Raw genomic sequence first — 27,881 nt, 5'->3', positions numbered from 1 at the left:
CATCTAGGACTGAGAGGTTTTATATTGACTGACTCCCTGAAACAACTCTGAGCTTACAGGACAGTCGTTACTGAGGCTGACAGAATTAAGTCCACTGAGAGCAACAGAATTCTGCTCTGCTAGTAAGCAAGTTTGCCTCTCTGATTATTTTGTTTCAAGTAACAGGGGTTTTCTCAAAGAAAACCTATGATGAGTCATGGTCTGATTCTTAATTGTCATTATTTCTTTTTGAGGAAAGTCCTACCGGGAAAGTCCTGTGACAACCAAACCAAATTGGTTACATATACCTGGTTAACAGTTTCCCGTTTTACTTCAAGTTTATATTATTCAGGTCTATCAGAGACAGTAATTGTGGAAATAAAAGTAGCATGAAAAAAATCAGCAACTCAACATGTCTGTTTATCTCAGGTTCTAAATTCTGTAAAATCTTAACTTGTTTGTTGGTGCAGAATTTTTTCCCATACATCTTAGATCTGGTCAATCAAACTCTGTATCAGTATTGCATAATCTTTGTTTCTGGCCAGGCAGTTGCCACTCTGTTTTGTTTTGCTGCTTCTTTCATGTCTTTCTGCTACTCAGCGATAATAATCCCCTAGGTTTTTCTGAATGACCTCATTTATGCATCTCTTTAATGTCTAACTGCTTTTCTATGCTGGGACTTGAGGAAGACACAATTTCAAGCAATATAATATTAAAAAAAATAAAGCCTACAAAATCATATTATTTTTTTTCATCCTCAACCATGCTAAAAATCTTTCTCTTATTTTGAATATCCCTTCTCTTGCCCTTTCTACTTTCCTAATACTTACTTTACTATAATTCAGATCAAAAGATAAATTCAAGGCATAGGGTTGCTCTATTTTATTACGGAAAATGCTATGGGGGCAGATCAGGCTGCCAGCACGTATCAGAGAACAAGCAATTTCAGATCAGTTTGATGGTGCTGTCTGAAAAGGATGAAGATGGGTAATCTGTAATTAAGGATCCACATGTGAAAACAGAAAGGCAGAGGAAGAATATTTTTTGGTGTTTCTGTTTGAAGACAGTGCTTTGCAGTTTTCTGATTTGAAGTAAATATTGTCATACTTGCCCCTTTTGAAGTAAGCACATACACAAATGTTAATAATTCAAGAAGGTTTGCAGCTGTCTAAATCCGACATCAGTACCCAAGCAAATTGTATAAAGCAAGAAAAATGCCAAGTTGTAGGCGCAGGACTCCTCACGCTCCTCTTCTTTCCCATGCAACTAACGCTCTGCGCAAGAAATGTCCTGCTGCAGGTGGTAAGGAAGCTGCTGTGTGAATAAGTTCCATGTGAAACATCAGGAAACATTCTGGGGTCACCAGTGCACTGTGTGTAGCAGTGCTCTGGTTGAGAAGTAGATTACGGAACTTTTTTTGTGTGTGTGGCATACTCTCTGTGTAGAAGAGGTAGAGGAAGGATCTTTCATAATACTTGTGTTTATTTTCAGCTAAAGAAGTATAATGAAGATCACTGGGTTTAGAGCTAATAATTATTTTAGTTCAGACTTCCATAGTCATGAATGAGACCTGAGTGTTTGGGAAGTTTCTGGACTGAACCTGGGCTGGCTGCTACGAGGATTTACACCAAATGGGTTTTGAGGAAAAATTGAAAGGGAAAAGTTGCTCATCTTATCTCGCTGTCAAAAAAATGATCATTTGCTGCTTAAAATTCAGTGTCTAATTTTTGCTTCAAGTTTATTGAAATGCTTTAAACTTCAGAGAGGTTATGAGAGGAAAGCAACGTTTAGAATAGTAACACTTCACAGTTAACATTATTGCAGAGAAGATTGGTGCACTGAGCTGCTGAGTCTGTAGCCATGCGAGGAAGGAAGTACCCAAACCACACTGCTTTCTGAGTTGTGGGAGTGGATGATAGGAGAGGATAAGGCAACAGCACTTGCAGAAAATGTTACTCAGACTTCTCTTTCTCTTTCTACCTCCTCCACCAGACACTTAGCTTAAAGCTGGCAGGAAGTTGAAGATAAAAAAGAAAAACAAAACCACACAACCAACCCCCAAAGCAGTACTCCCAAACTGGCTTCTGTTCACTTAACTGCAGATATCATTGTCACGAGTAAAATCCATTCTACATCTGTTGGGATAAAGGACTTAAGATGGATGAGAGAGATGGAAGGCAAAGTCCTCTAGGGCCAGGAAGATGCATAGTTGCATATTGAACACTGTCAAGAGCGTAGTGATGAAGTCTTTGTTTTGGCCGTTGAGAACTCTGTCAGGCAGATGCAATACTAATATGTTGGCTTCAAAACTGAGTGAGTATTAGTTATATTCTAAACCTTTCAACAACCTTTAGTATCCCAGCTAAGAAAGCATGTGTGCACACCCATCACCTCTGCCCAAGGCATACCTTTTTAAAAGAGAAGGGTACCACAGATTTCTTTTTTTTTAGGTTTTCACTTTGACTCCCCTGAAAGTAGGACGACTTTCAGACTGCGCCATGTCAGTAGGTCTGAACACTTCCCATTCAGAACTCAGCTCACTTCCTATGTTTGAACTGGTGGGTGCAATTATGTATTTTAGTGCAGTGATGCTCTTTTTATTACTGGAGTTTTTCACAAGTGCTATAGGATATGCCATAAGATTTCTGACCAAGACTGAAAATTTCAAATCTCAGGTTTGCCAGCAACCTGCCACTGAGGATAGCCGAAAGGATCAACAGCCTGGGTTAGTACCTTGACTTACTGAAAACTTGGACATCTTTTCTCTCAAGCTAGTAAACAATAAGAGTGGCAAAGACTGACTTTGGTGTTTAGATCATAGCTCAGGCATCGACCAGCCACCAACATTATTTTGAATGAGATCTTTGCTTTTTCTTCTTTATTGATTCTGATCACATTAAGTAAGGCACAGTCTGTCGAATGCACTTTAAAATATTTTGAGACTCACATTTGTTATCCACAAGCATAAACCTTTATGACCTTCTGTGACTTCCAATAGTGATAATGAGCAGTAAGAAAACTCCATGTGTCCCTTCAGTTGTATATTGGCCTTTTGTTTCATTAGATTTATTTAAAAAAATGTTAATTACACCCCCATGGTTAGGTCTGAGTTTTAGTTAGCACTTAAGACACATACCCAGTGTCTGCTCTGTGTAACATATACCATATCCCTTCCCTGTTTCCCTGATGTACCACTTACTCTCTCAGGATGCAGTGAGTTGTTTGTGAAGCTTCAGGTGCATGTTAACCTAGTGGTATTGATATTAATTTAAATGGTTACTTCATAAGATAGCAAGTACAAGAGTAATATGTATGAGCTCAACAAAATCCATAGCACTACGTTTTTTAACAGTTTTTCATATTGTTACCAAAATGCCACATGTTAAGCTTAGTATATGTTTGAAAAAAACCCAGGTTGCAACTGTGCTAAGCTTTAATAACTGAATGAGTTGTTAGGTCAGCCATGATGCTACCTCTGTCTTAGGATGACAGCTCCATTCACGATAACCCAATCTCTAAAGCTGATGGTTGTGCCACATTTACTTGTTTTAATTTGTCAGTGGGAAAGGGGAGAAAATGTGTGTTAGCTGTTCCTACCAAGAGGTTACTTGGCCCAAATGTTGCTGCTCCTTAAAGGACTGTGGCAATGTGGTAGCTGGGGCCATGGCTGAGTGTCTCCGGGGCCATAGATTTCCACTAAAACTGTAAACAGATGATGTAGGGAAAACCCTTGGTGGTCTGGAACCTGGCGACTGCATTCCACTGCGGCATGCATGATCTCTCAAGAAATCTACGCGTGGCCTGTGCATTTGCAAGTGCAGTGAATCCTGAGCAGGCTCATTGCCCGTTAACCCTTTTGCCTGCCACAGAGTTCCCAGAATAAAACTTGCGGGACTGTCTGGATACATCAGACACTTTGGTGCCCTTAAATATCTAAACTTTTTAGCAAAGTTTTCAGTAAAGAGTTCAGCTTTTTTAATGGAGAGTTTTAAAGGTTTTATGAAGTATTTTGATTTTCAACATGATGTTTAAATCCTTTTATCTGGTATTTAAAAATAAGCCAAAAGAAGATTTGTGAAGATGTGTAACTATAACATGACTGGTGGACATTTACTTTCAAAATAATAATTCTGTTAATAATAACAGAAAATAGTGGGTTTTTTTAATTAGTTTCAGGAAATGGCCTATCATACTTTGTAATGACAACTGTTACATACTTAGGCACTCAAAGATTCTTGTAAAAGTCACAGAATCATCCCCAAGTAATGCCACTGTTATATGCAAAGCTTGATCAGTAGAGTTGCTCAAATGTATGTATTTTGTAAACCCACATACCTGGCTCAGGAGGTCGCTATGGATGCAGGCTGTGCTTTGCAAGCCTTGTATAGCTGCAAGTGCTGGCTTCTGTTCTCCGTACATGTAGGTCAGCACAACCCTGTAAAGTTACTGGAGAACAATCTCTCCTGTATATGTACTTTTTATTCATGCCACTGGCCACTGCTGTAAGTGTGATGCTTGCTATTTATATTAAGCATTTTTACAGAACATGCCCAGATTTTAGGACTGTTTTTAAGTATCAGGTACTATAACTACAATATGCTAATGTGTATTTCAGCTTGTAGAAAAACTCTTCCTACTAGGTGAGGTCTACATTATGATATAAAAGTAAGGTGTGAATGTCTTCTAGTAGAAGTCAACAGCAAGCACTTTCCATTTTGATGACAGTGTAGAGATTCTGAAGTAATGAAATTCATGTTAAAAAAAATGGAACGTTCTTCTACCCATGAATTTTATACTGTTGGATTTGGTTTTTTTGTTTTGGGTTGTTTTTTTTTGTTTTGTTTTGTTTTGCTTTGGTTTTTTGTTGTTGTTTTGTTTTGTTTGGGTTGGGTTTTTTTGATGGTAACCAGCTTTTTTTTCCTATTAAAGCTCTAAACTCTTGTTTTACACAGCAGCATTACATGGAGGACCCCACATCTCACCAACCTTTTTGCATGTATATTCACAATGTTCTAGTGAATTGCTTCCCTGTGTGGAGAAAGCTGAGGACAAGGGCTTTTCTGGCAGAACTTTAATTCAGATTCAATAATTTACTTATTCAGTTCTTCAAGTTGTGCACCGAGCTTCACTCTTCTCTAAAAGCTCTTTAATTTCAAGTTCTCTTCTTTTTGAGAAACCCAAAATATCTGACTAGAAAAGGCTGTTTGCTTTCTGCTAGGGTGTTTTGAGGTAGGTGGACAGTGAAAATAGAATTTTCAAAACATTTTTGAGCTATCAATAGATTAGAATCATTAGGCTATGATCATTAGATTAGGATCGTTTAGGCTGGATCTTTAAGATCATCGAATGCAACCCAGGACTCCCAAGTCCACCACTTAGATGAGGAGATAGGAGCAATGTCACATTGTTAGATTTCCTTTTAACTATTCAGCTATGACATTAATATCTCTTGTGTGTGTGTGTGTTTATTAGACCTTCCACTGACCACTTTTGACTCATGAATTGGAAGGAAATCACCAAAAATTCTCAAAATCAGGAGTTCAAACTGGGAGAACACAAGGCAGTTTTGCCGAAGGAGGGACAAATGATCAGAGAATTAAGAGTGATGCATTTTACGGTATGGTAAAATGAGTTTTTTGCAGAGAATCTGCTGTGACTCTGGGCCCTCAGTCTCAGTAACCACAGTTAAATGTTGCTTTTAATTGACAGTAAGTTAAAAAATGCTGAGCCACAGGGGCATTTTTTTTAATATAGTATGTTGGCCTCCTTACTAATACATCATACACCACCAATCCCTATTATTAGGAAATTTATTGTGTGAAAATATAGATATAACCTTAAGAAACATGTCATATCCAAGGCTTTCACGTTCAAGTCCTTGCATATCTGATCCAAACAGAGGTATCCTCCTGCCCTCAGATCTAGCCATCAGCCTACCCATGAGCACATGAAAGTGGGAGATCACACAGGTATTTCAGAATATTTCAGTATTCTTAGCTTCACCAAAGCATCTTACACAAGCTCTGATGCATCAAAAAATAGCAAAGCAGACTGTACCTCGCATAGCAAAATCAAGATATGCATACAGGGAGTGAGTCCAGAATTGGGAAACGAGGAACAAAGAAACAGCCATGTTGGAACAACTTAAGTTCCTTTTTCCCCTCCATTGTTTAGAAAACCTCGGAGAGCTTCATGCGATCATGGTTAAAAACCTGCACCTTCCAGCTTAAATACGTACCTGAGAACTCATAGCAAAATAAAATCCTTCATTTTTCACCATGAAATATTAGAAGCTAATTTCTCTGTCACTCAATATTGACTTAATGAGATTATTGTTCTTCAGTTAGTAACTTCTATGAAATTATGAAAGCTATTCTGGTAAATTTGAAACTTTTTCAAGGCCTAATCTACAGTAGCTAAGGAAAGCTATTTAACACTGAATCAAATGTTCCAGACTGATTTATCTTTAACGCCTACCTAAAGGAAAAGCACGTGATGAAAATCACTTGAACTTGAACTCCTCAACAGTTGTGTACATACCTGACTTTTTTTTTTTCCCTTTGAGTTAAAGATAACAGTTAAGCAGGGAATAATTAAGTCATACTTTGAAGGTAATACTTGCAAAAAAGTTTAACTTTTGTGTAGCTGCTGTCAGTCAAAGAATTTATGGATGAGTTTTTTGAACAACCCCCAGACAATTTTTTTGTATTGCATCGTTGTGCTTGAGCAGTCATGACAACACTCCTTTTATTTTGGAACGTTCTTATTTTTCTCTTAGTACACTGCAATTAACAGGTCTCTAATTAATCACTTGTAAATCATTTGCCCAGTATTTCCTGTGAGTTTTCACTGCAGACCAGCTAAGATAATTTTAATGTTAAATTGGTTTGGCTTTACTTACGGCACTCTGAGTTTGGGAAATTTCTGAATATCATTTTCAGACATGTTCTGAAAAAGAAACACATGGCATATATCACAAAATTGTCCATGGATACCCTGTGACTTACAGAAGATTACTCATTCAAAAATGTGTCATGAAGTTTCAACAGATAGGAATATAGAGTGCATAGAGAAGCAATGCAAGATAAGAGCCTGCCCATCCCATGGCTCATTTTCATAAAAAATCCTCTCTCTATTTTTCTTGTTTTGCTGGCTGTTGGTTTTTACTTCAAATTACTGCCAATTGTATTAAACTATCTAGGAGGTTAATAAGCATCATATATGTTTGTTTACACACAAAGGACTTCAACAAAATAATCGCATCTAACTTCAAAGAGAAGTATTTCTGTAGCTAGAATGTTTTAATGATATCTTGTCAAAAGGATGTGTAAGGAGAAGGGAAATCTTAAACCAGCTCTTACCAGCTGAGAGTTGGGTAACCAACATCAATCAGCAGGTGAGCCGTTCTTCCAGGATTAATTTCAAATTAATAGGACTCTGTGCAAGGTTAAAGTCAACTCTTTTGCTTTTATGATCTGGGTGCTAATCCAGTTCTTTATTGATGTTATATTGTCACACTGACTTACAGGCAAGCTTAAAATCCATCCCTGCTCTGCTTCTCAAAAGAACTGGAAATAAAACCCTCTTCTGCAACAGCTTTCTCCCTTGAGATTGTTAGAGATAATTAAGCTAAAGCAGGTGAACAAACGTTAAACCAAAAAATTCCAGATTTTTAAGTTTTCTTCTATTTTTAAGGCAACGTGCAATGAAATACCCTTTATATAGGGCTGTTCCTGGCAGGCAAGGCAATCTCCTCCCATAGATTCTGATTTAATGCTATTTTGCTTCACATCTTTTTGGTACAGCTAAAAGATATGGTATTTAAATTATTTTGGAAGCTAGGTGTATTGAATTCCTTCATGTCTGCATAGTCCAGTCGGGCAAAGTTGTGCATGGTTGTGAAGTTTCAGGGTGAAACTATAAATTTTAAAACAGAGCATCATTTGCTGGAGATTTGCATTAAGGACCTTATCTGCAACATCACAGTATAGATCAAATCACATGTTCTAATGAAGATGTTGCTGAAAAACGTGAATTAAAAGCAGCCTTGGCAGCCTAACAAAAATCTTTCTAAAAACTGGGATGGGGGGAGAGTGATTCTCCCCCCTGCAATCATAGCATAGCATATAGCAATTAGATTCCAGATTACTCCTGACCTGACCTGAGTCTTGAGAACCTTACTGATGCTCCTGCAGAGAGACTCAGCTCTCTCTCTTCTGCCATCATGCACAACTCCAGGTTTAGGACCAATTAACCCATTATGAAAACTTTTGAGAAAGTGTTTCATTTAGCTAATCACAAGCTTCGCAAACTCTCTTTGGAACGTGGATGATAGTCTGGTTCTTTCTTTCTTACTGCCAACAATAAGTTTCTAATTACACACTGGTTCACAATGCTATCAATGATTCTCAGGACAGAACAAATCCTATCTGTGTTTTCCAGCACTGTTTTGCCTCTGGGAGTACTCACAGCAGTAAAACAGAGAAAAAATGTATTCCCCTTATGGAAACGTCCTGCAGGATTTACTGAAGCGTCATATTTTTTTCTAAAGACTTTCTAAGCTTCTCTCTGGAATTCTATTCTGGTGATAAACCTGACAAATACTATGGGTTTAAACTCTCATAAAAGGGCCATGTTGCCATTTTAAATATTAGATAATTTTATTAGGATAAGTTACATGGAATCCCTCTGATTTTATTCCTACTACATCTCAACTGGAGTTTCCTTGTGGTAGCCAGCAGATACAGAAATGTAACTTTGAAACTAGGGTGTCGTTCTGATGCATAAGAAAGCAATACTTTTACAGTCAGGTTTACCATATAGATCTGACAATAGATATAAAACCTGCAGACATTCAGTCTTAACAGTTTCTTCTGTGCGAATGTAATTTGGCAGTTTCCAATAACATAAAATGTAAAAAGATATTTCTTAGAAAAGCCATTCATACAGAGAATCAACTGTACTCTAGAATTTTCCACTTAAAGTCTTTTTTGTTGTTCTGTTTAACAGGTGAACCGTTTTTTGCATTATAAAATTGACAAGTAGGTCAAAAGCTTAAAAACATTGTCTCAACAGGCATGAGCAGCTGCTTGCTTACTTAATAGAAAAGCATCCTTTGAATCTACTGGCATGCTTCTGGATAAATGCTGCACTCTGAGCTATACATTTACAGAAAAACTCTGGAAATAATAAAAAATTACAAAAATCACTTAGGAATCACACAATTATTGCTCTTGTTATTTGTACCTCACTAACTTTCAGGATTTCATAATGCTTCCAGAGCTAGAACTCCCACTCCAGCCACAGATCCTTAGCGCTTGAGCTAAGGAGAATCCCTCAGGCATTAGTAGGATAAATCCTATGACACACATCTGAATGATTCTGACTCCACCCAGCATGAGGGAAGTGTAATATCCTGTTCCTACAAAAGGTGTTTGAAAAATTTATGTTGTATTTCAATGAAATGTCAAAAAAGATTGATACATTAGGATAAGTAAATAAAAAATAAGAAGGCTTTAGAAGAAGTATGCATAGATTTTCCCATGATGGCTGATTATGCAGATGATCAAAAAGGTTACTTTAAGGGAAAATAGAATACTTAATATTTGGAAACAAAATAAAATAGAAGTAAAATGAAATAATAATAAAAGCCATTACACATCTTAATGGATATGTATTTAAGACCTGAACTAGCAGATATGTCAATGGAAGTTGTCAGCTTTTCTAAAGTTAATTTGTTGCTAAAGCCTGGAGCAATGTTGATTTAAACCCACAGGGACCTTGCTTACTAGTTTTGCTTCTCTTAAATGTCATTGATTTTATATATTGCTGCAGAAGAAATCCAATTTTAACTATAGAGGCATGAAATAGTGATTACAATAGAGGGCCAGTCATTCTGGCCAGGTCTCTCTTCTTTAGTAGGAAAGGACACTTAATAAATGTGAATTTTCTGTAGTTACTATTTGAAAACAAGTACTTCCTATAAAGAAAAAAATGAATTCTAGACAAAATTGTGGTTTTATAGCTTCCTTTTCAGTTTAAAAAATACTAAAAATTATGCATATTAAAGAACATGTTTGGGTTCCCAGCATTCCATATTTAAAGCAAGCTTTCTGGCTGATTTTAGCAAAGACATTTGCTTTTTAAATTTGTACCCCAGTAACCATCTGCAAGCTAAGTGCTTTGCATCTGCCAATGCAAAGTAGGGAGGAGTCAAAACAATGACTTGATTGGCATTTTACAGGAAGAAATTGTACAACTCTACTTACCAAAAACCTTTGTCCATTTATGCTGTGCTTCCTCACGACTTTCTCACAGTCCTTATACTTTAACTGTCAATGAAAAGAGGATGATTATTGCACCCTTAATTGCAAGAATGGATTAAGACACTTAGACACATGGCTAGCTTTCAGTAGATGCTTCAAGTAACCCTTTTGTAAACTGGAGCCTGTCTAAATGGCTCGTTTTGTTCTGTAAACATGAATTTTTAAGACAAAGGTTCTTGTGTGGACTTGAGGATTTTCATCCATCTGGGAACATGTAATTTCTCACATTAAAAAACCACCTCACAGTTGCCTGGGCCAAAAAAATATTTGGGAAATGGATAGTTTTGGTACTGACGAAGATAAACGGTTGCTGAAAACAGGGATTACAGCAAAAACCTTACTGTCTTGGAATACTGAACCTTGATCCTGGTTGCTGAATTCATTATTCTGATTGAAAAGTTTCCTTTTCTGGATGGAAATGTCATTTGTTAATCCTGGAAATTATCTATAATATTTGAAAAGCTTTTCCACAATATTATGTTTTACATTAGCATCTAGAACAAGGATATGCATTTTAAAAGTTGATCATATACATAAGAAAAGAAAGCTCCTAGTCCTACCAGACAAAAATTCAACAATAGTTGGGGGCACTTAAAAAAAATAATTGAAAAAATGTTAGGTATATTTAGCAAGACATGCCTCTTAAATATTTCAAGTGGGTGTCTTAAGTGTTTTTTAATTTGAACAGTAATAGCATAATATGAGAGCACAACTTATATTTTTGATCTGGCTAGAATGCATGCTTTCTGTTTCAAGCTGATCAAGTCCATATCAGAAGGAACCCAAAGAGTGGGCAGAAAAAGTGACATTTTGGAGCCTTCAAGAGAGCAGAATGGCTGTGGGTCTGCCTGAAACTTCAGTTAGTGAAAGTTATGCAGACAAATGATCCTGTGCTGCTGGGATAATTCCCCTAAAGCAGAGAACACCTTATAGGGAGCATTATGTTCTTTCTTAGTTCTATCCTATTTATGCACCTCAAGGAATAATTTTGTAACGGTGTTGCATGAGAACAGATCCTGAAAACATCTGAACAACTGAGAGTATTTTTAGGAGCCACCTTCATTTATTCATATGCAAAAACAGGCCTAACTCTGCTAAATATTTTAGGAGACAGATTAAGACTCTTGCACAGACCAAGGACTTAAACCTGTAAATGATGTCTCTGTCATGCAGCGAGTCCTATCATGACATTACAGCTCAAGTCTGTATGCGGCGGTGAGCAACTGCTGTATTTGGTAGAACGTATCAGTGTGACTGATGCCTAATCTCTTCTTAAATTAATTAATGAAAAATACTGTTTAGCTATTAAAAATAAACCTTGGGATATTAGAAATATGACCATCTTTGCTTTTTCTAAAAAAAAAAAAAAAATTGAAGTCTTTAGAAATTCTTTGAAGGTTTGATTCTTTATTGGTCCTTCCCTATTTTGAACACATGGTTTAAATTAACATAGGCAGAATTATGTTAACACACACAGAATTATAAATTAGATCTTATTACTGATAAGCATGAAGAATTCTTATTTGACAGAAATGGAGGACTTTATTAATTCCGTAATATATCATAGCATTGTTACATATATTACTGATGTGTATGCTGGCTGAATTTTGCTAATATGAAGGTGTAAGCTAACAATGAATTGACAAAAATCTTACCACTGCCCTGGGTCATGACCAATCACTTCAGGTGAAAGGAGATATGAATGTGATTGGCCTTTGAAAATTACCCCACAATTAGCTCAATTTAGGAGGAAAGAATTTGCTTATCCCTTTTGGACTTGAATCTTGACTTCGAACATATGGCTTCGAACAGGCAAAATATATTAAGCAGATGCAAATAAAGCATTCCTAATATTCAACCATTTAATGATACGTGTGAGGGAAATTGTATGAGTTTATCTGGGGAGAAGATTGGTCAATTGTGGCCGTTGCCCAGAGATAGCTGACTTAGGCTGCCAATACTGTCTTACACGGGTCTCTTAGATGACTTTAAGCAGCTTTTGCCTTGATTCACCTCCCCCAAAGTGGAATGCCAGGATTGTCTCTATCCGGAGGGGTATCTGGATCTGTCAAAGGGAAGTACTCAAAAATAAATGTAACCAGGCACGTTCAGTTATGATAAAACCTACAGTTAATCCTTCTGTCACTGTTAATAGAATTATCAACTCTTCCAGGAAGCCGCTTCCCCTAGTCTCTTGGAAACGGTGATCCAAACCACTGTGCCCCAGCGTTGTAATGTTTTTCGTATCTGTCTGAGGTTGCCTGTTGATAAAGATCTCATCTGTTCCATCTCTGAGTCTATGTTTCACTTTGCTGTGCCACTAACCCCTGCACCCTAAAATTAGAAGTTTGCAGGTAGTTGGTAGTTTCAGTTCTCTGGAGATCTGGTAGACATAGACTTCATGTTTGATCTGCTTGTCTTTTTTAGCTAGTTTTTCATCCTCGTATCAAACTTGCAAAATCAACTACCCAGATAAAACTTTTGTAGTTATACATGCCATTGAAACAACAAACAGCATGATTTCAAAATGAAGCCCAAACTGTTCCGGGTTTTACAAGTCCAGTCTGACAACTTACTGGAAAATCAGCCAGCTATGCTGATATTACTTGCAAATCTTCCCAAATCTTCTGATTGACCTGAATGTTAAATTCCAGGATGACAGTTTTGGACTTTGGGAGGAACGTGTTCAGTTGCCAGGGAGATAGAGCAGACACTCTCTCTGATGTGAACTGAAAAATGAGCCATTTACAGAGAACACACAGAAGTGAAATCTCAGTAAAATTGGCTCAGTTACACATTCCTGGGCAATTGCAAAGGTGTCAGCATTGCTGTGCAGAGGATATATTTTGGCAGTGAATTCCCGTTTTGCCCTTCAGAGTATTTATTCAGTGTGGAAACTCCTTTGCATTGTAAAATAAAATTTATAGATCATCACAAGTGGAAAAGATGTCAAAACAAACAGAAGTTCCGAGCTAGTCACACAAGGTAGTCAGTAAAGTTTACAGTGACAGGAAAGAAGGGGTAGCTAGTAATCTTTACCCATGAGGTTTGCCTACAAAGTTTTAGAATAGGGAAGTAAAATCAAAAGGTGAAAGGTCTTTCTAGCTGAGCCTAAAAAAATTTTAGGAGTCCATGTATCCACTGTTGTTAAGTTCCTGGCTGCGTTCTCATGGATGTGATTAGCAAAGACATTCAGAGACTCATTTGTGAACACGGAGCAATTGAAAAAAATGCTCTCTTCTGAAAGTCACTGAAGAAGACCTAGAAAACTTGTAATCTTCACACATTAATGCCCTCTACAGCTGTTAATATTTGTTATATCAACAATTGTAGTAAAGTGAGTACTTTCTCTAAAAGACATGACTTTCTCTTGTACCTAATTTAGAACACACTTTCAAGATTCATTTATAGATTTCCCTGGCCAGTTTAGCTCAGCTTTTTAATTGTCAGAGGTTTTGGTTTTAGTTTTGCAGCAAGCTTTGCCCAATATAAAAATAGGTAAATTTAGCACAAACAATATTACACTAGTTTGCTCCTGACAAAACACAGTTAAACTTACCATCCTAAAATAGTCTGCTAATTCATCTGGGTTCCACGTAACCACGTCTGAACGGTAAGGAACATTTCGCAAATCCATTGTAAGTTTTCTCCTCCGGGCAGCTAGAGAACGTTCATAGCAGTATCGTCAATGAACCAGCCATGTATTTCCTGCACGCGCCCACCTCCACTGGATCCAGTAATTCCTCGCCTAATGCCCAGTTTCTTCTGTTTAAGAGCTGTTTTTGTAAATGTAGAACTACGTTGTTAGGACTTCCAGGAGAGATACTGCTTCCTCTAACACAAAATGGTCTCTTCTCAGAAAAGTTGTCAGCTAGTCAGCCTTACCACTTCCTTTGTCTGAATATAAATAAGTAAACAAGGAAGCACAGTAAAATGTTGAAAATATTCTGCCTGCTACATGTAAGTGAGCTGCTGTGGACCTATTTGCTTGTAACTGCATACATAAACATTTACATAGTTACACACTCCATACACTATAAAAATATTGGCATATTATCTGCATGGACATTGGTTACTGCTTCAGTGCAAGTCTAGCCTGGGCAAGACCCCCTCCAAAGAAGAAACATTCACTTAAGAGAAACTTCTTCAACTTACCTCACACATGGAGTGTCAATTATCTTTCTTTGATTTGTGCAACAATAAAAGGTTGTTGCTGGAGTTGCGCATAAGGGGGTAATGGTTGAATTACGGATGGAATTACAGTCAGCAGTCCTTCAAATGAGGAATCTCTCAGTGAAACTAAAAAACGGACAAGCTTAGAGGAAAAGTTATTACGTTGTCATTATTTCCGTGCTCTATTTTTCAGCTACCTCTAATGAGGATTTCTGTGTCTGAAAAAAAATCCACAGAGCCATAATATTACCACAGGGACATGACTGACTGTATCTGTCGTGTAAAGCCAATTCAGGCACTGTCCTCTCAGTAGGTCCTTTTGGTGAGACTACATTTAGTAATTCCAAATGTGCCTATTTTTTTACAAAAAGCCACCATGTCCATTGTCCCTTTTCTTGATGTGGATCTCCTTCCAAAGCTGTGTTGGTATGAATGCCTGAGGTCACTGTTCACATCTGCTCCATTTAACTGCACAAAGGGTGGCATTTTGTGAGGTTCCTATATTAGTAAGACTGCATGCATAGTTCTGAAGCACTGGAAAGTTTCTCATCTTTCTAATTAAATGCATCACTCGCGCTATTTCTAGTCATTGAAGACCTTCTAACCTTGGGTCTGTAATTTGCAAGCGCGTTCCATACAAGTGTGTGTATTTGAGATCATATCTACAAGTCTCAGTAGTATTGTATATGAGTTTTCCTTTTGGAATTCACAGTCTGGCTTAAAGTACCTTATTTTTTCTGGGGAAATTTTGGTAAATGATGGCAGCATAGTAATTAAATCTCTTTAAAACTAAACTGCTGTAACAGCTGGTCTAAACACTGTAGCATTCATCAAATACATGATATGGCTGTTTGATGGGTTCCTACTTGAAATGGCCTACATGAATCATCTGAGGCATGTACTGACAGTATCACAGAAATACCATCACCTCTTCATTGCAAATCTAAATTTGGGGATGAAATAGGGCTAAATTAACTCATGACAAAGAATCCCCAAAGAAGAAGTTGTTTTGATGGTGTGTTATGATCAGTGGTAGAGTGGGGATCACACAGCATACGTCTCAGCCACCCCATCACACACCATGTCTTTCAACAGAGAAACAAGTTTCTTACAGTACGGAAACAGGAAAGAGCCTGTGCTATAATTTCTAATTGTTCATTCTATTATAGTGTTTCATTACCTTCTAATGTAATTTCTATCCCAAATCCAGTGTAGCAACTCTAATTTCAATTGCGTTATTCCTTATTTGTACTAATATAAAATTAATTAGTCAGAATTTATTCTGATGATGTTACAGAAGAATCATAGATTCATTTATTCTGATGCTGAGATAGGAGAAAAGCAGTCACCTTTGAATTCAATCTCCTAGCCTAGAGAGCAACTAAGAAATTCTAACACATTTATCTAATCATTATTATTTGTTTAGATCCTGTCTATGTCACTGTAGAGTACATTGTAGATACCTGCATATTTCATGCATTTTGCAAAACCCAGCTGCACACATACTTGAGCTTTGTCTTTAACTAGAATTTCTTCTGTGATGTGATAAAGACATAGGATGTGGTGGCCAAGTGAGGCTTGCTGAGGAAACATCACTTTGTATTTTCTACATTTGTATTTTCAGATATACTGCTAAATTAGTGTAATGATTTCAAATTGCATTTCCAATCTATGCATGTATTTGAACACGTCAATGGAAAATGTTGTTCAACTTGCAAATAACCACGCATGAGTCATGGCCCCCAATCCCAACTAAACTGCAGAGAATTGTTATGAAAGATGTTTTTAATCATCTGTCTTTGTGGCCCAGAAATGCAATGTGGCAAATCCCATATTCCACAAAAGGAAAATCTTGATCCTGGAAAAAAGACCCCACATTATTTCCTCATGCTTTTAATTGTTCTTCTGTTCACTTTTCCCATATATTCCCATTTGTTTCTTCTTTCTCTTTCTCTCTTCAAAGTCACTGTGGTTACCTCCAGAGTCAGCACTTTCTCCCATGTGCTCCTGTTGCCGTCAGTGTCCTCTGCTCAGAGAGGCAATTTCAACACTGATGGTCACCAAGAAAGGAAATGGAGAAACAAGAAGTTGAATGTTCACACTTGCACAAACAAGCCTACACGCCAGAATCTCCAGCCAGATTTGGACAGGAGTGAAAAGGAGGACATCTGGGAAGCAACCACATCTGATTTTTACAGAGGAAGACAGAATGACTGCGGGGATAGCATTAGGGTGGTTAAATGAAGTGCAGCCAACAGGCAGGGCCACAGAGACTTCCTGGGGAAGAACGTCAGGTTGACAGGCTACATGCAGAAACTTGGTTGATACCTGAATACATTTAAGAGGTGACAATCCTAACTGTCTGCTGGGAATGATCACATCCTTTGAATTGTAGTAGTTCAATCTTATATTGCAAGAAATGAAGACACAATAAGTAGGCAGCACAAGATACATCTGGTCCGTAATATAATTTTTCATCTAATTCAGTTGGCAATCTTCCACGAAATGGATTTTAAGCTCTTAGATTTTCAAATGCTGAGGAACACTGACATTACAACTCTTATCAGGTGCGTACCTTTTCCATTAAGACCTTTTTTCCTCTTTTTAAAGATTCAGGTCTTTTGTAGTTGATGCCTGCAGTGACACAACCTTCACATAAGAAATGTGTGTCTTCAAATAACAGCTGCCAATGGTACAGTTCTTTCAGATGTGGCAATGGTCCGGTGACTGGTATTTGGAAATGTGAGAGTCTAACCATTTCAGGCACTGCAGGAAGGAAATTCACACTGCCCACATTCCACTGTCTTCAAAGAGCATCGATATTTTCCATTTTCTCTCACCTCTTTCTGGTGGTGTTCTGTCCTGCAGCACCCTTTTGTAAAGTGCAGACAAGGGCTTCCTTTGAACAGCTTTCAGAATGGCTTATTTTTATAGAATAACTCAGTTTACATGGCAGTTTTCCTAAAGCCAAGCAAAAAAAGTGAAACCTCATAAGAATTTAGTCTTCATGTTCATCTCAGTCCCAAAGCAAAGTGGATCTTTATGACGTTTTGCTTTTGCCCCACCTAATTTTGTTTTTAAAAGACTCGGGCACTTTCTTCCTTTTATCCTGGGAACACTTATCATTGCCAGCCTGTGTTTCCCCTTTTAACATTGTGTGACTTATTCCCAAGCTGTAAATCTATCTATAACACATGTAAAACATGTTTTCATCTTTATTCCCTTTAAAAATCATCACATTATTGTTATATATTCCTGGCTGTCTTTAATAATCACCGAGCCACTCTTCCTCCTCCTCAAATATCCTTATCCATTATTTCTTTAATTCTTGTAGTCAAGTGTTAGCCTTGATTTTGCAGCATCTCTGCATTAATACAAGATCAAAACCTGAGTCTTTGCCAACTTAAAAAAGCGCTTCTGTAGGAATGGAGCTACAAGTCGTCGTCCCTCAGCTAGCGACCACCTCACAGCCCAGCACCCAGCACTAGTCCTGCTGTGCTGAGGAACAGGGATGGACACTGAACTGCTGACACTGCACTGATTTGGTACTTGGGTAATATATATGACATTTGATGGGACTAGCAGTTGAGGTAGATGCTAACCAACCTACCTGCATCTGAAATACATGGTTTGAATTAAACTGAGATACCGGCTTCCAATCCAATTTCACAAAAATAAAATTTCTGTATTCATCTTTCTGATCTCAACCTTCAGCAGTGATTTTCCTGGGCGGGAAAAAAAATGTGCATACTTGAAGAAGCGTGTTTTCCATTACTAGTGAATTGTATTACTTTGAGTAGGTGGAAATGGGGAGTTCAGGCAGTTCCAAAATGCCTGAAATCCTAGAATGCAGCCACTAGAGTGCAGCTGAAGTCTATTCAGAAAACAGAGCATCAACTATCTATTAAGGTGCTGTAAAAAAAAGGCAAGTAGTTAGAGATATTCTAGCAAGAGTACTGTTTGTTCAGGTGCATACTTTGTTCCACTCTGTTAGGGCCATAGTGGCATAACGTGTCTAGTTTGTCCAGAGACACTGAACAAAAATGCAGAGGAGAACACCTAGCAGGACTTGGAAATGATGTCTACTGAGGAAAGACTAGAAAAAAAATAATGTTTTGCGTAGTCTGGGAAAGGGAAAGACAAGGGAAGGGAAAAGGAGACAAACTTAGTGACTTTGGGTGATAGCAATCAGTTGTTCCTGTGACCTGTGAAAGGCTCTGCTAACAAGAAAAGTAGCTGCAACCTTGAAAAGTAGGCATTGCAAATGGAAGGACTCTCCTGCCCGGTATTTGAACTGTTCAGAGCAATTCAACAGCTCAGTTCATAAACTGCCAAACAATGCCGGCCGTGTTGTGACTCAGAAGGAAACTAAGTAGGCAAAAAGAGCAACTGGAGAGGCTGTTGGGTTTGGATGTGATATTCCATTTTAGTACAGCGCCTTCCAGGTACAGAACTCTACCAGTGAACACACAGGTTTTGTAACTGAATACGCAAGTTTGACAGAGACACTGGACTTACTTAATGTGAAGATGAAGAAAGTTCAAAACACACCATTTAGTGCCAGGGAATTGCTCAGACCCTTTCCACCTGTGCTTTCAAAACCCACCGGTTTCCTCCCACCGGCTCCAGACATGACCTCTGCCAAGGGGGTGGGAGCCAAGCCCTTGGCTCTGCAGGGCTCCCCAGGGCCCCGTTCCAACAGCAGAGCTGCCCTTTGCTCCGACAGCTCCTGCGCCAGCTCCTGGTGGCCCCCGGCCCTCCTGCCCTCTCTGCTGCAGAGCTGAGCTGTGCCGTGCTGGGCTGGGGGAACCGCCAGCTCTGCAGCCAGACCCCATCCGATGCCAACTGTGGTGAGCATTTTGGGGTTTTTGAAAATTAGAGTTAAATCAAGGCTAGATTTTGCTGTCGTGGTGGGTAAAAGCCTATTATTTAGATCTGACTATGAGGAGAGGTGATCAGGCTCAAATTAATTTTATCAGTGCTGTAAACAAAAGGGGTGATCAAAAAAGTCCCCGAACAAAGTGGTAAAAGATGGGAAAGGGAGAAAACAGGACCAATGTGAATTCAGTAGGGACGTCCACTTTCTGTGTCCTGGCCCTCTTCTGGCCTGGTTACCCCTGAAGAGCTGGCACAGGGTGGACTGGACAGTGCTGTGACATGGCTGGCGCTATGACATGGCCGGCGGTGATGACATGGCCAATGGTGTGAAATGGCTGGCGCCGTGACATGGCTGGTGCTGTGACATGGCCTGTGCTGTGACATGGCCGGTACTGTGACATGGCCAGCAGTATGACATGGCCAGTGCTGTGACATGGCGGCACTGTGGCATGGCTGGCGCTATGACATGGCCTGTGCTGTGACAAGGCCAGCGGTGTGACATGGACGGCACTGTGACATGGCCGGCGGTGCTTTCACCTGGCTGGTGCTGTTACATGGCCGACGCTGTGACGTGGCCAATGTTGTGACATGGCTGGCACTGTAACATGGCCATTGCTGTGACATGGCCGGTGCTGTGACATGACCTGTGGTGTGACATTACCTGTGCTGCGACATTGCCGGTGCTGTGAGATGGATGGCGCTGTGACATGTCCGGCACTGTGAAATAGCTGGCATTGTGACACAGCCGTTGCTGTGACATGGCTGTTGCTGTGACATGGCCAGCACTGTGACATGTCCAGTGCTGTGACATGGCCGGTACTGTGACATGACTGGCACTTTGACATGGCTGGCGGTGTGACGTGTCCAGTGCTGTGACATGGCCCACGCTGTGAGATGGCTGGCTGTGTGACATAGCCGGTGCTGTGACATAGTCGGCAGTGTACACATGGCCGGTGCTGTGACATTGTCGGTGCTGTTACATAGCCAGTGCTGTGACCTGGCCAGCAGTGTGACTTCTCCGGCACTGAGACATGTCCGGTGCTGTGACATGGCCGGTGTTGTGATATGGTTGGCGGTCTAAAAACGGCCGACAGTGTGACACAGCCGGTGCTGTGAACATTGCCTGTGCTGTGACATGGCCGGTGCGGTAGAGATGGACGGTGCTGTGACATGTCTGGCACTGAGACATAGCTGGCATTGTGACACGGCCGTTGCTGTGACATGGCCGTTGCTGTGACATGGCAAGTGGTGTGTCATGGCCAGCAGTGTGATGGCCGGTGCTGTGACATGGCCGGCTGTGTGACATGGCCAGTGCTGTGACCTAGCCAGCAGTGTGACATGTCCGGCACTGAGACATGGCTGGCACTGTGACATGGCCGGCACTGTGACATGGCCAACGCTGTAACATGGCCGGCATTCTGACACAGCTGGCAGTGTGACACAGCCGGCGCTGTGACATTGCCGGTGCTGTGACATTGCCAGTGCTGTGAGATGGATGGTGCTGTGACATGTCCGGCACTGTGAAATAGCTGTCATTGTAGACATGGCCTTTGCTGTGACATGGCCAGTGCAGTGACATGGCCGGTTCTGTGACATGACTAGCACTGTGACTTAACCGGTGCTGTGACATGGCCAGCGCTGTGAGATGGCCGGTGCTGTGACATGGCCGGCGCTGTAAACATGGCGGGCAGTGTGACACGGCCGGCAATGTGACACGGCCGGCACTGTGACATTGCCTGTGCTGTGACATGGACGGTGCTGTGACATGGACGGTGCTGTGACATAGCTGGCATAGGAGGTGGTGTGACATGGCTGGTGCAGAGACATGGCTGGCAGTGTGACATGGCCTGTGCTGTGACAAGGCTGGCGTTGTGACATAGCTGGCGCTGTGACATGGCCAGCAGTGTGAAATGGCCGGTACTGTGAGATGGACGGTGCTGTGACATGGCCAGCAGTGTGACAAAGCCAGCAGCGTGCCATAGCCGGCAGTGTGAAATAGCCGGCAGTGTTACATGGCCGGTGCTGTGACATGAGTAGCACTGTGACATGGCCGGTGTTGTGGTGACATGACTAGCACTGTGACAAGGCCGGCAGTGTAACATGGCTGGTGCTGTGACATGGCCAGCGTTGTGACATGTCCGGCGCTGTGTCATGTACAGTACTGTGACATGACTGGTGCTGTGTCATGGCCAGCAGTGAGACATAGCCAGCAGTGTGACATGGCCGTTACTGTGACATGGCCTGTGCTGTGACGTGACGGGCACTGTGACATGGCCAGCGGTAGTGACATGGCCAGTGCTGTGACATGGCCAGCGCTGTGACATAGCCGGCAGTGTGACATGGCCAGTGCTCTAACCTGGCCAGCAGTGTGACATGTCTGGCACTGAGACATGGCCGGCACTGTGACACGGCCAGCGCTGTGACATGGCCTGTGCTGTGACATGGCCTGTGCTGTGCACAAGGCTGGCGTTGTGACATAGCCGGCAGTGTGACACGGCCGGCAATGTGACACGGCTGGCGCTGTGAGATGGCTGGTGCTGTGACATGGCCGGTGCTGTAACATGGCAGGCAGTGTGACACGGCCGGCAGTATGACACTGCTGGCGCTGTGACACTGCCTGTGCTGTGACATTGCCGGTGCTGTGAGATGGACTGTGCTGTGACATGGCCGGTGCTGTGACATGGCTGGTGCTGTGAGATGGACGGTGCTGTGACATGGACGGCGCTCTGATATGGCCAGCAGTGTGAAATGGCCAGTGCTGGTACATGTCCAGCGGTGTGACATGGCCAGTGCTGTGACATGGCCGACGGTGTGGTAACATGGCTGGTGCTGTGACATGGCCGGTGCTGTGACATGGCTGGTGCTGTGACATGGCTGGTGGTGTGCAGGTGGCAGTACCCAGCAGTGGCTCTCAGTGGCGAGGTGATGACAATGGCCCACCCCTGCCACTACTCAGAAGGGTGGAAAATAAAGCTGGGTACAGGACTATTGCTGAAGTATGCCCTAAAGTATTTACCAGATTGCTTTTTTTTTGGTGTGGTTTCTCCTTTCCCTGGGAGAAATCCATTATTTTCAGCCCTTTTGAGTCGCTGTCTGTGAGGGGGCTAATACTGCCTCTTGCACAGTGCTGAAGGTAACTACTGCGGCGTGTTTAAGATTATTTAAGTTCTTTACTACAAAACAGCAGCTGCTGATGGTTACGTATGGCTCTGGAATTATGCAGTGTGTCCAGAGTTGCACACAGCTTGTTACCTGGATGCTGACGGCGCAGTGGCCTCCATGCAGGCTGGACCCTCTCGTGCCGTGAGGAGGTGCAATGCTGGGACTGCCAGGGGGGGCCTGGGAACCAGCTGCAGGACGCTCCGGATAACAAAGAGTGCTTCTGGAGTGAGCTGAAGCTGCAAGGAGGAGATGCTTTCACTGCAGTTGGGTAAAATACATGTAAGACAGAGTTGCTTTTGAGTTTTGTGGGTTTGGTTTGGTTTTGGTTTTTTGGTATTGGGTTTGGGGTTTTTTTGGTTGAGACCATGGCTTTGAAAGGAGCTTCCAGGAGTGCAAATGCAAAAGAAGGCATTTGTGCAAGCTGTGACAAGGGTGGCTCTGCAGGGCTCGCCTTGGGTGCTGGAAATCAGCTGTTACGCCTAGATGGTGCAGGAACCCTGGGGTGCTCCTGCTCACTACTGCTGCAGCAGCTTTCTGTGTGCTTTGCCTTTTTTTTTTGTACACATTAAAAAAAAAAAGTAAAACTGTTCTCTTTCAGCAGAGACGACTAAACAGTAACAAAAATGTGATTTTTATCTCACGAAAGTTTTATAAAAAGCAATATTTAATTTTATCCAACTATTCTGACAGCTAAATACATTAAGATTAATTTAACTCAGGCCATTTTTTAATTTTTATCAAATGAACTATTCACACCAATAGACAGCTTCTTGGCTCTGACATTCAGATTGTAAGTGACCTCCTTCTGCTTAGACAAGCAGTTATCTTAACCTAAACACACCTAACTACAGAACTTGCAGCGTTTACACTGCACTCAGCTCAGATCTGTACTGGTTAACAGCACGGCATTTTAATAACCGTACCCATCACAAGGAAGGCTTGACAACTTAATAAAGAAGAAAACAATTGCTCTTAATTTCAAAGTCAAAATCTGGAGTGAATGTTGCAGTTGCAGAACATCCTGTTCATACACAAACCCAGAACTGGATTCTGGTCCTAGTATGTTTCAAATTGTCTAAATATTAAACAGCTTGCTGAGCAATAAGAAAACCACTAGTGATTTTGCAATGCTGAGAAAAAGAAAAAAGCTTCAACAGCTTGTACAACAATATGTGTTCATTTCAGACTTTCATGGGAAATGTTTTTGTCAATCCTGAAAGTTTTTGAGAATGAATTTCTTGCCAGATGAGAAAATATCTTACTTGTGAGACCATTTTGATGAAAATAATGATATCTCAGCTCCTTGGTTACAACCCAGTGGTTCTGTTGGCACTTCATCCCTGTAGTGTTCCTAGCAGACCGAGCAAAAAGCTGGGACTCGGAAGAAATGCTCAGCATTCTTGTGTTTGTGGCACAGGGTTTTTTTCTTGCAGGCAGAGAAGACACTATCCTATAAATGGTGGAACATTTCCTCCTCTACAGGTTTCCCGAGGGCTTCTGAAATTTAGAAGTTTAGATGCATCTAGACCAGCGTGGTCTGCAGGCACAGATGTCAAGCAGAAAAATAGAGCTGCTGCTAACCAGTGTAGTCTCAGGTATAGTTTCGGGTTTAGTGTTAGTTTTGTTTTCAATATTTATATTCCTCTCTATGACTAGCTCAGAGTTTCCAGGGAGCTGAATTCTTGAACACCCCGTGCTTTTAAAATTTTCAGTGTCACCTTATATTCAAAATAAAGTATGTACAGAAAAAGAGATTTTTTTTCCTCATAAACAGGCATTTCACATACATTTTAATCTGTACACATGTGTAGCACTATGAGTGGATGCAGAAACAAATCTTTTTAATCCTCTGGCTCATTATGAAGGAGGGTCAGCACAGATCAAAAGTAATTATTCAGTTGGGCCAGTCCTAATTAGTCAGGTCTCTCATCCAAGATGTAGATTACAGCAACAGCAGTGTCCGAGTAGGAGCTCAACTTGCTACTTGATGGGTGACAGGGCACATTCTGTCAACTAGGGGCTGGAGCGTCCATTGCCCAGAGCAGCGCAGGGATGTGATCTGGGCTTCCTTCGTCGGCTACAGTGGTATAAAACTCAAAACCTCAGAAGGAAGAGTTGTGAGTGCTGAAGTTTCACACACAATTAAAGACAGCATTAGCTGATTCTGCAACTGCAAGGCATGGTCCCTTCCCAGCCGCTGGGTTCTGTGCTTGTGCTGCTCCTGCTTGCGCCAGCATAAGCATTTCCATGACCACAGAGGGAAACAGGATCAGGGATTTGGCTGTTAGCTATTCTAACAAAAATAATGACGAAACGGTAAGTTTCAGACTGTAGCTCTTCCCTGCAATGCCTTTGCTATATGACTATGCAGTGGTTATGCTGGCAGAGTAGGAGGTGTAGCATAGCAAGAAAAATTTTTGGCGCTGGCTCTGCCGGGAAGTCTGGCCTGTTTCTTTTGGCAGCAATGCTAGTTCAGACTGCACATTAAATTCTAATGTAGGTAAAGTGGTCCAGAAAAAAATAGGAACCCATTTAATTTTTACTGTGTAGTTCATCCCATTTCACCATCTTATTCTGGCTGATAGGGCACTACTTGTTTGGGATTTCAACTTACAGAATTAAAATCCTATTTTCTAGAGAAAGTTGAGCATTCTTTCATGTGCTTCTTACTAACAGCCCTGAGCAGCTTCACCTGGGGCCTCCACTCAGCCCCTGCCCATGGTCTGAGACTCTATTTAAGCTCAGCTCGGGACCCTGCTAAAATGTTTGTTATTGAAGATGTCGATGGGTAGAGACAGGTCTCCTCAGATAAAGTAATATTTGCTTTCCAGTAAAACTTTTGCTTTCAAGTGAAGGTTTCTGCTTTCCAGTCTTCACTGCATTGGTCAGAGCCTTGATACAGCACATATAGTGGGGATGATGAATCTGGATTGCTCTATTTATAGTCATTTAAAGACACGGGCTGCTCAGTATTCTTACTTAGGTTGCCCTGTTACTTATAGGATGGTCTTGAAAATGAATGACTTCCTAATGTTAGTAGTTTGGAGTACGAACCTGAGGATATGTTCCCTGATGCAGTTCTGAAGTGCATGTAGGACTGTTGGATATTCTCTGTTAACCAACATTAGCTCTGATTTAATGGTGTTAAGACAAGAGGTGATGCAGATAAGAGGGAAGGTAAGTAAGGAGGTATATGAATCTTGTTCCTTGCTGTGTAAGATGTGTAAGCAGCATACAGGAGCAAGATGACAGAGATCCAGCATGCATCCTATGCAGCTGGCTGCATACAAGCTGCATGCTTGTGGTGCAGCTTCAGCTCTATAGCTATTTTATCTGGCAGTCCAGCATGGACTCCATGTCCCCTGTGCCACAGCTGTGCAGTTGTAATAGCTAGTTCTGCTTGTCGTTTTCCTTCTTCTGAGTGGTGTGGCCATGAGAAGGGCGGTGCTTCTTCCCTTCTGTAGACTGTAGACATGCCTACAGTTGCACCTTCAAGACCACTTTTACTGCATTTCTTATGCGTTTTCCAGCCTGATTAATCCAGACCACTCAAATGGTTTGCAATGTCCTGTTAAAGGCTGGCTATGTAAGTTTACATGTATGTACATCAGCTATGGGAAGTTTTCTGCAGTCCCTTGATTAACAGATGAACTTCATAAGGAACTGAACTTTTCATGCTGTTGTGGTTGCTTCTGTTCTTAACACCAGTTCATGTAAGAGCAGATGTGATCAAGATACCCACCATGACCTCATAGACCCAGGTACTCCTTTACCTAGGTAGGCTTATTCTTGCTTACTAATTTGAGTGCTTATAGGTCAGAAGGAAGTTAAATGATTCTTGCAAAATGAGACACTGATACCTCTAGTGAAAGGAGTAAATGTAAAACCCTTCCTAAAACTTGGGGATATAATTTCGTAGATGCAGAAACATCCTTTATTCCTCTGCCCCAAAGCAAATGCCCTGTAAGTATAATTTGGAGCAGTTTTAGGACCATTTTTCCCCCTCTCTATCTCGGCAATACACAGAAACTACCTCATCTCAACTTTGTGTACTTCTGCAGGAACACTTACCTTTGTGCTTTAATGTGTTCTGCAGTAATGGATGCAGCCCTCCAAAGGTTGTCGGGTGAATCGATTGGGTTTTTTGTCTTAATCCAACTAGGACAGAATCATTATTGATCAGCATGAAGTTCTCCAAAGAGACTAATATTGTGCTAAGGCTCCTGGAAATGGATCTATGTACGAATCTTGAATTTACTTGGCCTTTCCTCAGATACTATTTGTAAAGTAAAACTGTTACTGTTTTCATGGAGATAAATATCTATAAATAGTAGCAAAGAGAGGGTATCTTTCATGGTACATATCCCATGTAAACAACTTGCTCAGCTAAGTGCTTGTGCTGCTCAGTCAAATAAACAGCTGCCAGTTGCAGAATGCTTTTGGCTAATGCTGAGAATTGTTGGGCAGCAGAATTCCAGAACATGCTTTGGCTGCCTCTGTTAGTGGGGGGGACAGGTTAACAAGAGAAGCCATTTCTACAAAGTGAGCTCAGGTTCCCATCTCTGTGCAAAGACTAAGCAGAGCTCTGTTAATACATCTGTCTTACTGCAACTGCACATATAATAACATTTGTTTTGCAGGAGAGCATGTATTAATTCCATATTAATCTTCTATATTAATAAAGATCAGTTCTCTCTAGGTACTCTTGGCTTCAGGTCCAGTTTCTTAAATCTCAACATTTATTGAGAAAATTTTTGATAAGTGCAGAAGTTTATTTTCAATAAATATAAGTGATAGTGTGCTTCTGTGGGTGTGAACCAAATCAAGCTCTGTTGTCAGAGGTCAGGTGAATGTCATTTAAGTCTATATCGAGGAGGAGCTGGTGTGTGTGGTCAGAAGCAACATGGAGCTGTTGGTGGGGAAGACAGGTGTGTGCTGAGGATAGGCCTTGAGGGGGTGGGGGCAGCAAGACACCCTGGCTGCTCCAGCAGCTGTATGTAGGGTTACTGAGGAAAATGTTCCCGGGAGCAGTTTGTACACACGGAAGTGAAACTGGATTATGAGGGGTGGATCTGGAGGTGGTAAACTCAGGGCCAGATCTGTTATGGAGGTATGTGTCCAATGATCTGCTGATATTTACTGGTTTTGAAGACATTCAGTGATTCTTCTGTGAGAAGAGGGACAAGCCCCAGCCCCTGACTGGTGCAGAAAAGGGGGATGACAGGCTTGTCTTGTCTCCCCATAGGCTCTACTGTGGGATGAGATGTTCCAGCCCGAAGCCACGTGCAAAGCAGAAAGCTGCATAAGGTTCGGAAAAATGCAATTTGTTGGAAATGTGTCTTAATGACATAAGAAATATTTTCT

General features: G+C 41.0%; 1 protein-coding gene across 3 annotated transcripts in view; it reads right to left on the bottom strand.

Annotated features, from left to right (window-relative positions):
- LCP2 (lymphocyte cytosolic protein 2) overlaps positions 1–14,171 on the bottom strand; it is a 33,715-nt gene extending 19,544 nt beyond the window's left edge. For 2 of the 3 annotated variants that reach the window (XM_056348882.1, XM_056348885.1), the window contains exons 1-3: positions 13,864–14,171; positions 10,248–10,310; positions 6,881–6,927 (exon numbers count right to left, since the gene is read on the bottom strand). In XM_056348882.1, the coding sequence (XP_056204857.1) occupies positions 6,881–6,927; positions 10,248–10,310; positions 13,864–13,941 (188 nt within the window). In that variant the 5' untranslated portion in view covers positions 13,942–14,171. The remainder of the gene's footprint in view (positions 1–6,880; positions 6,928–10,247; positions 10,311–13,863) is intronic. The other variant, XM_056348883.1, reaches the window with a different exon arrangement.
- Between the last annotated feature and the right edge of the window lie 13,710 nt (positions 14,172–27,881).

Source organism: Falco biarmicus, chromosome 8 (genome assembly GCF_023638135.1).
Source record: "Falco biarmicus isolate bFalBia1 chromosome 8, bFalBia1.pri, whole genome shotgun sequence".
Taxonomy (NCBI): domain Eukaryota; kingdom Metazoa; phylum Chordata; class Aves; order Falconiformes; family Falconidae; genus Falco; species Falco biarmicus.
Note: the sequence above shows the minus strand (reverse complement) of the source record. Positions and strands in the feature narration are given on the sequence as shown.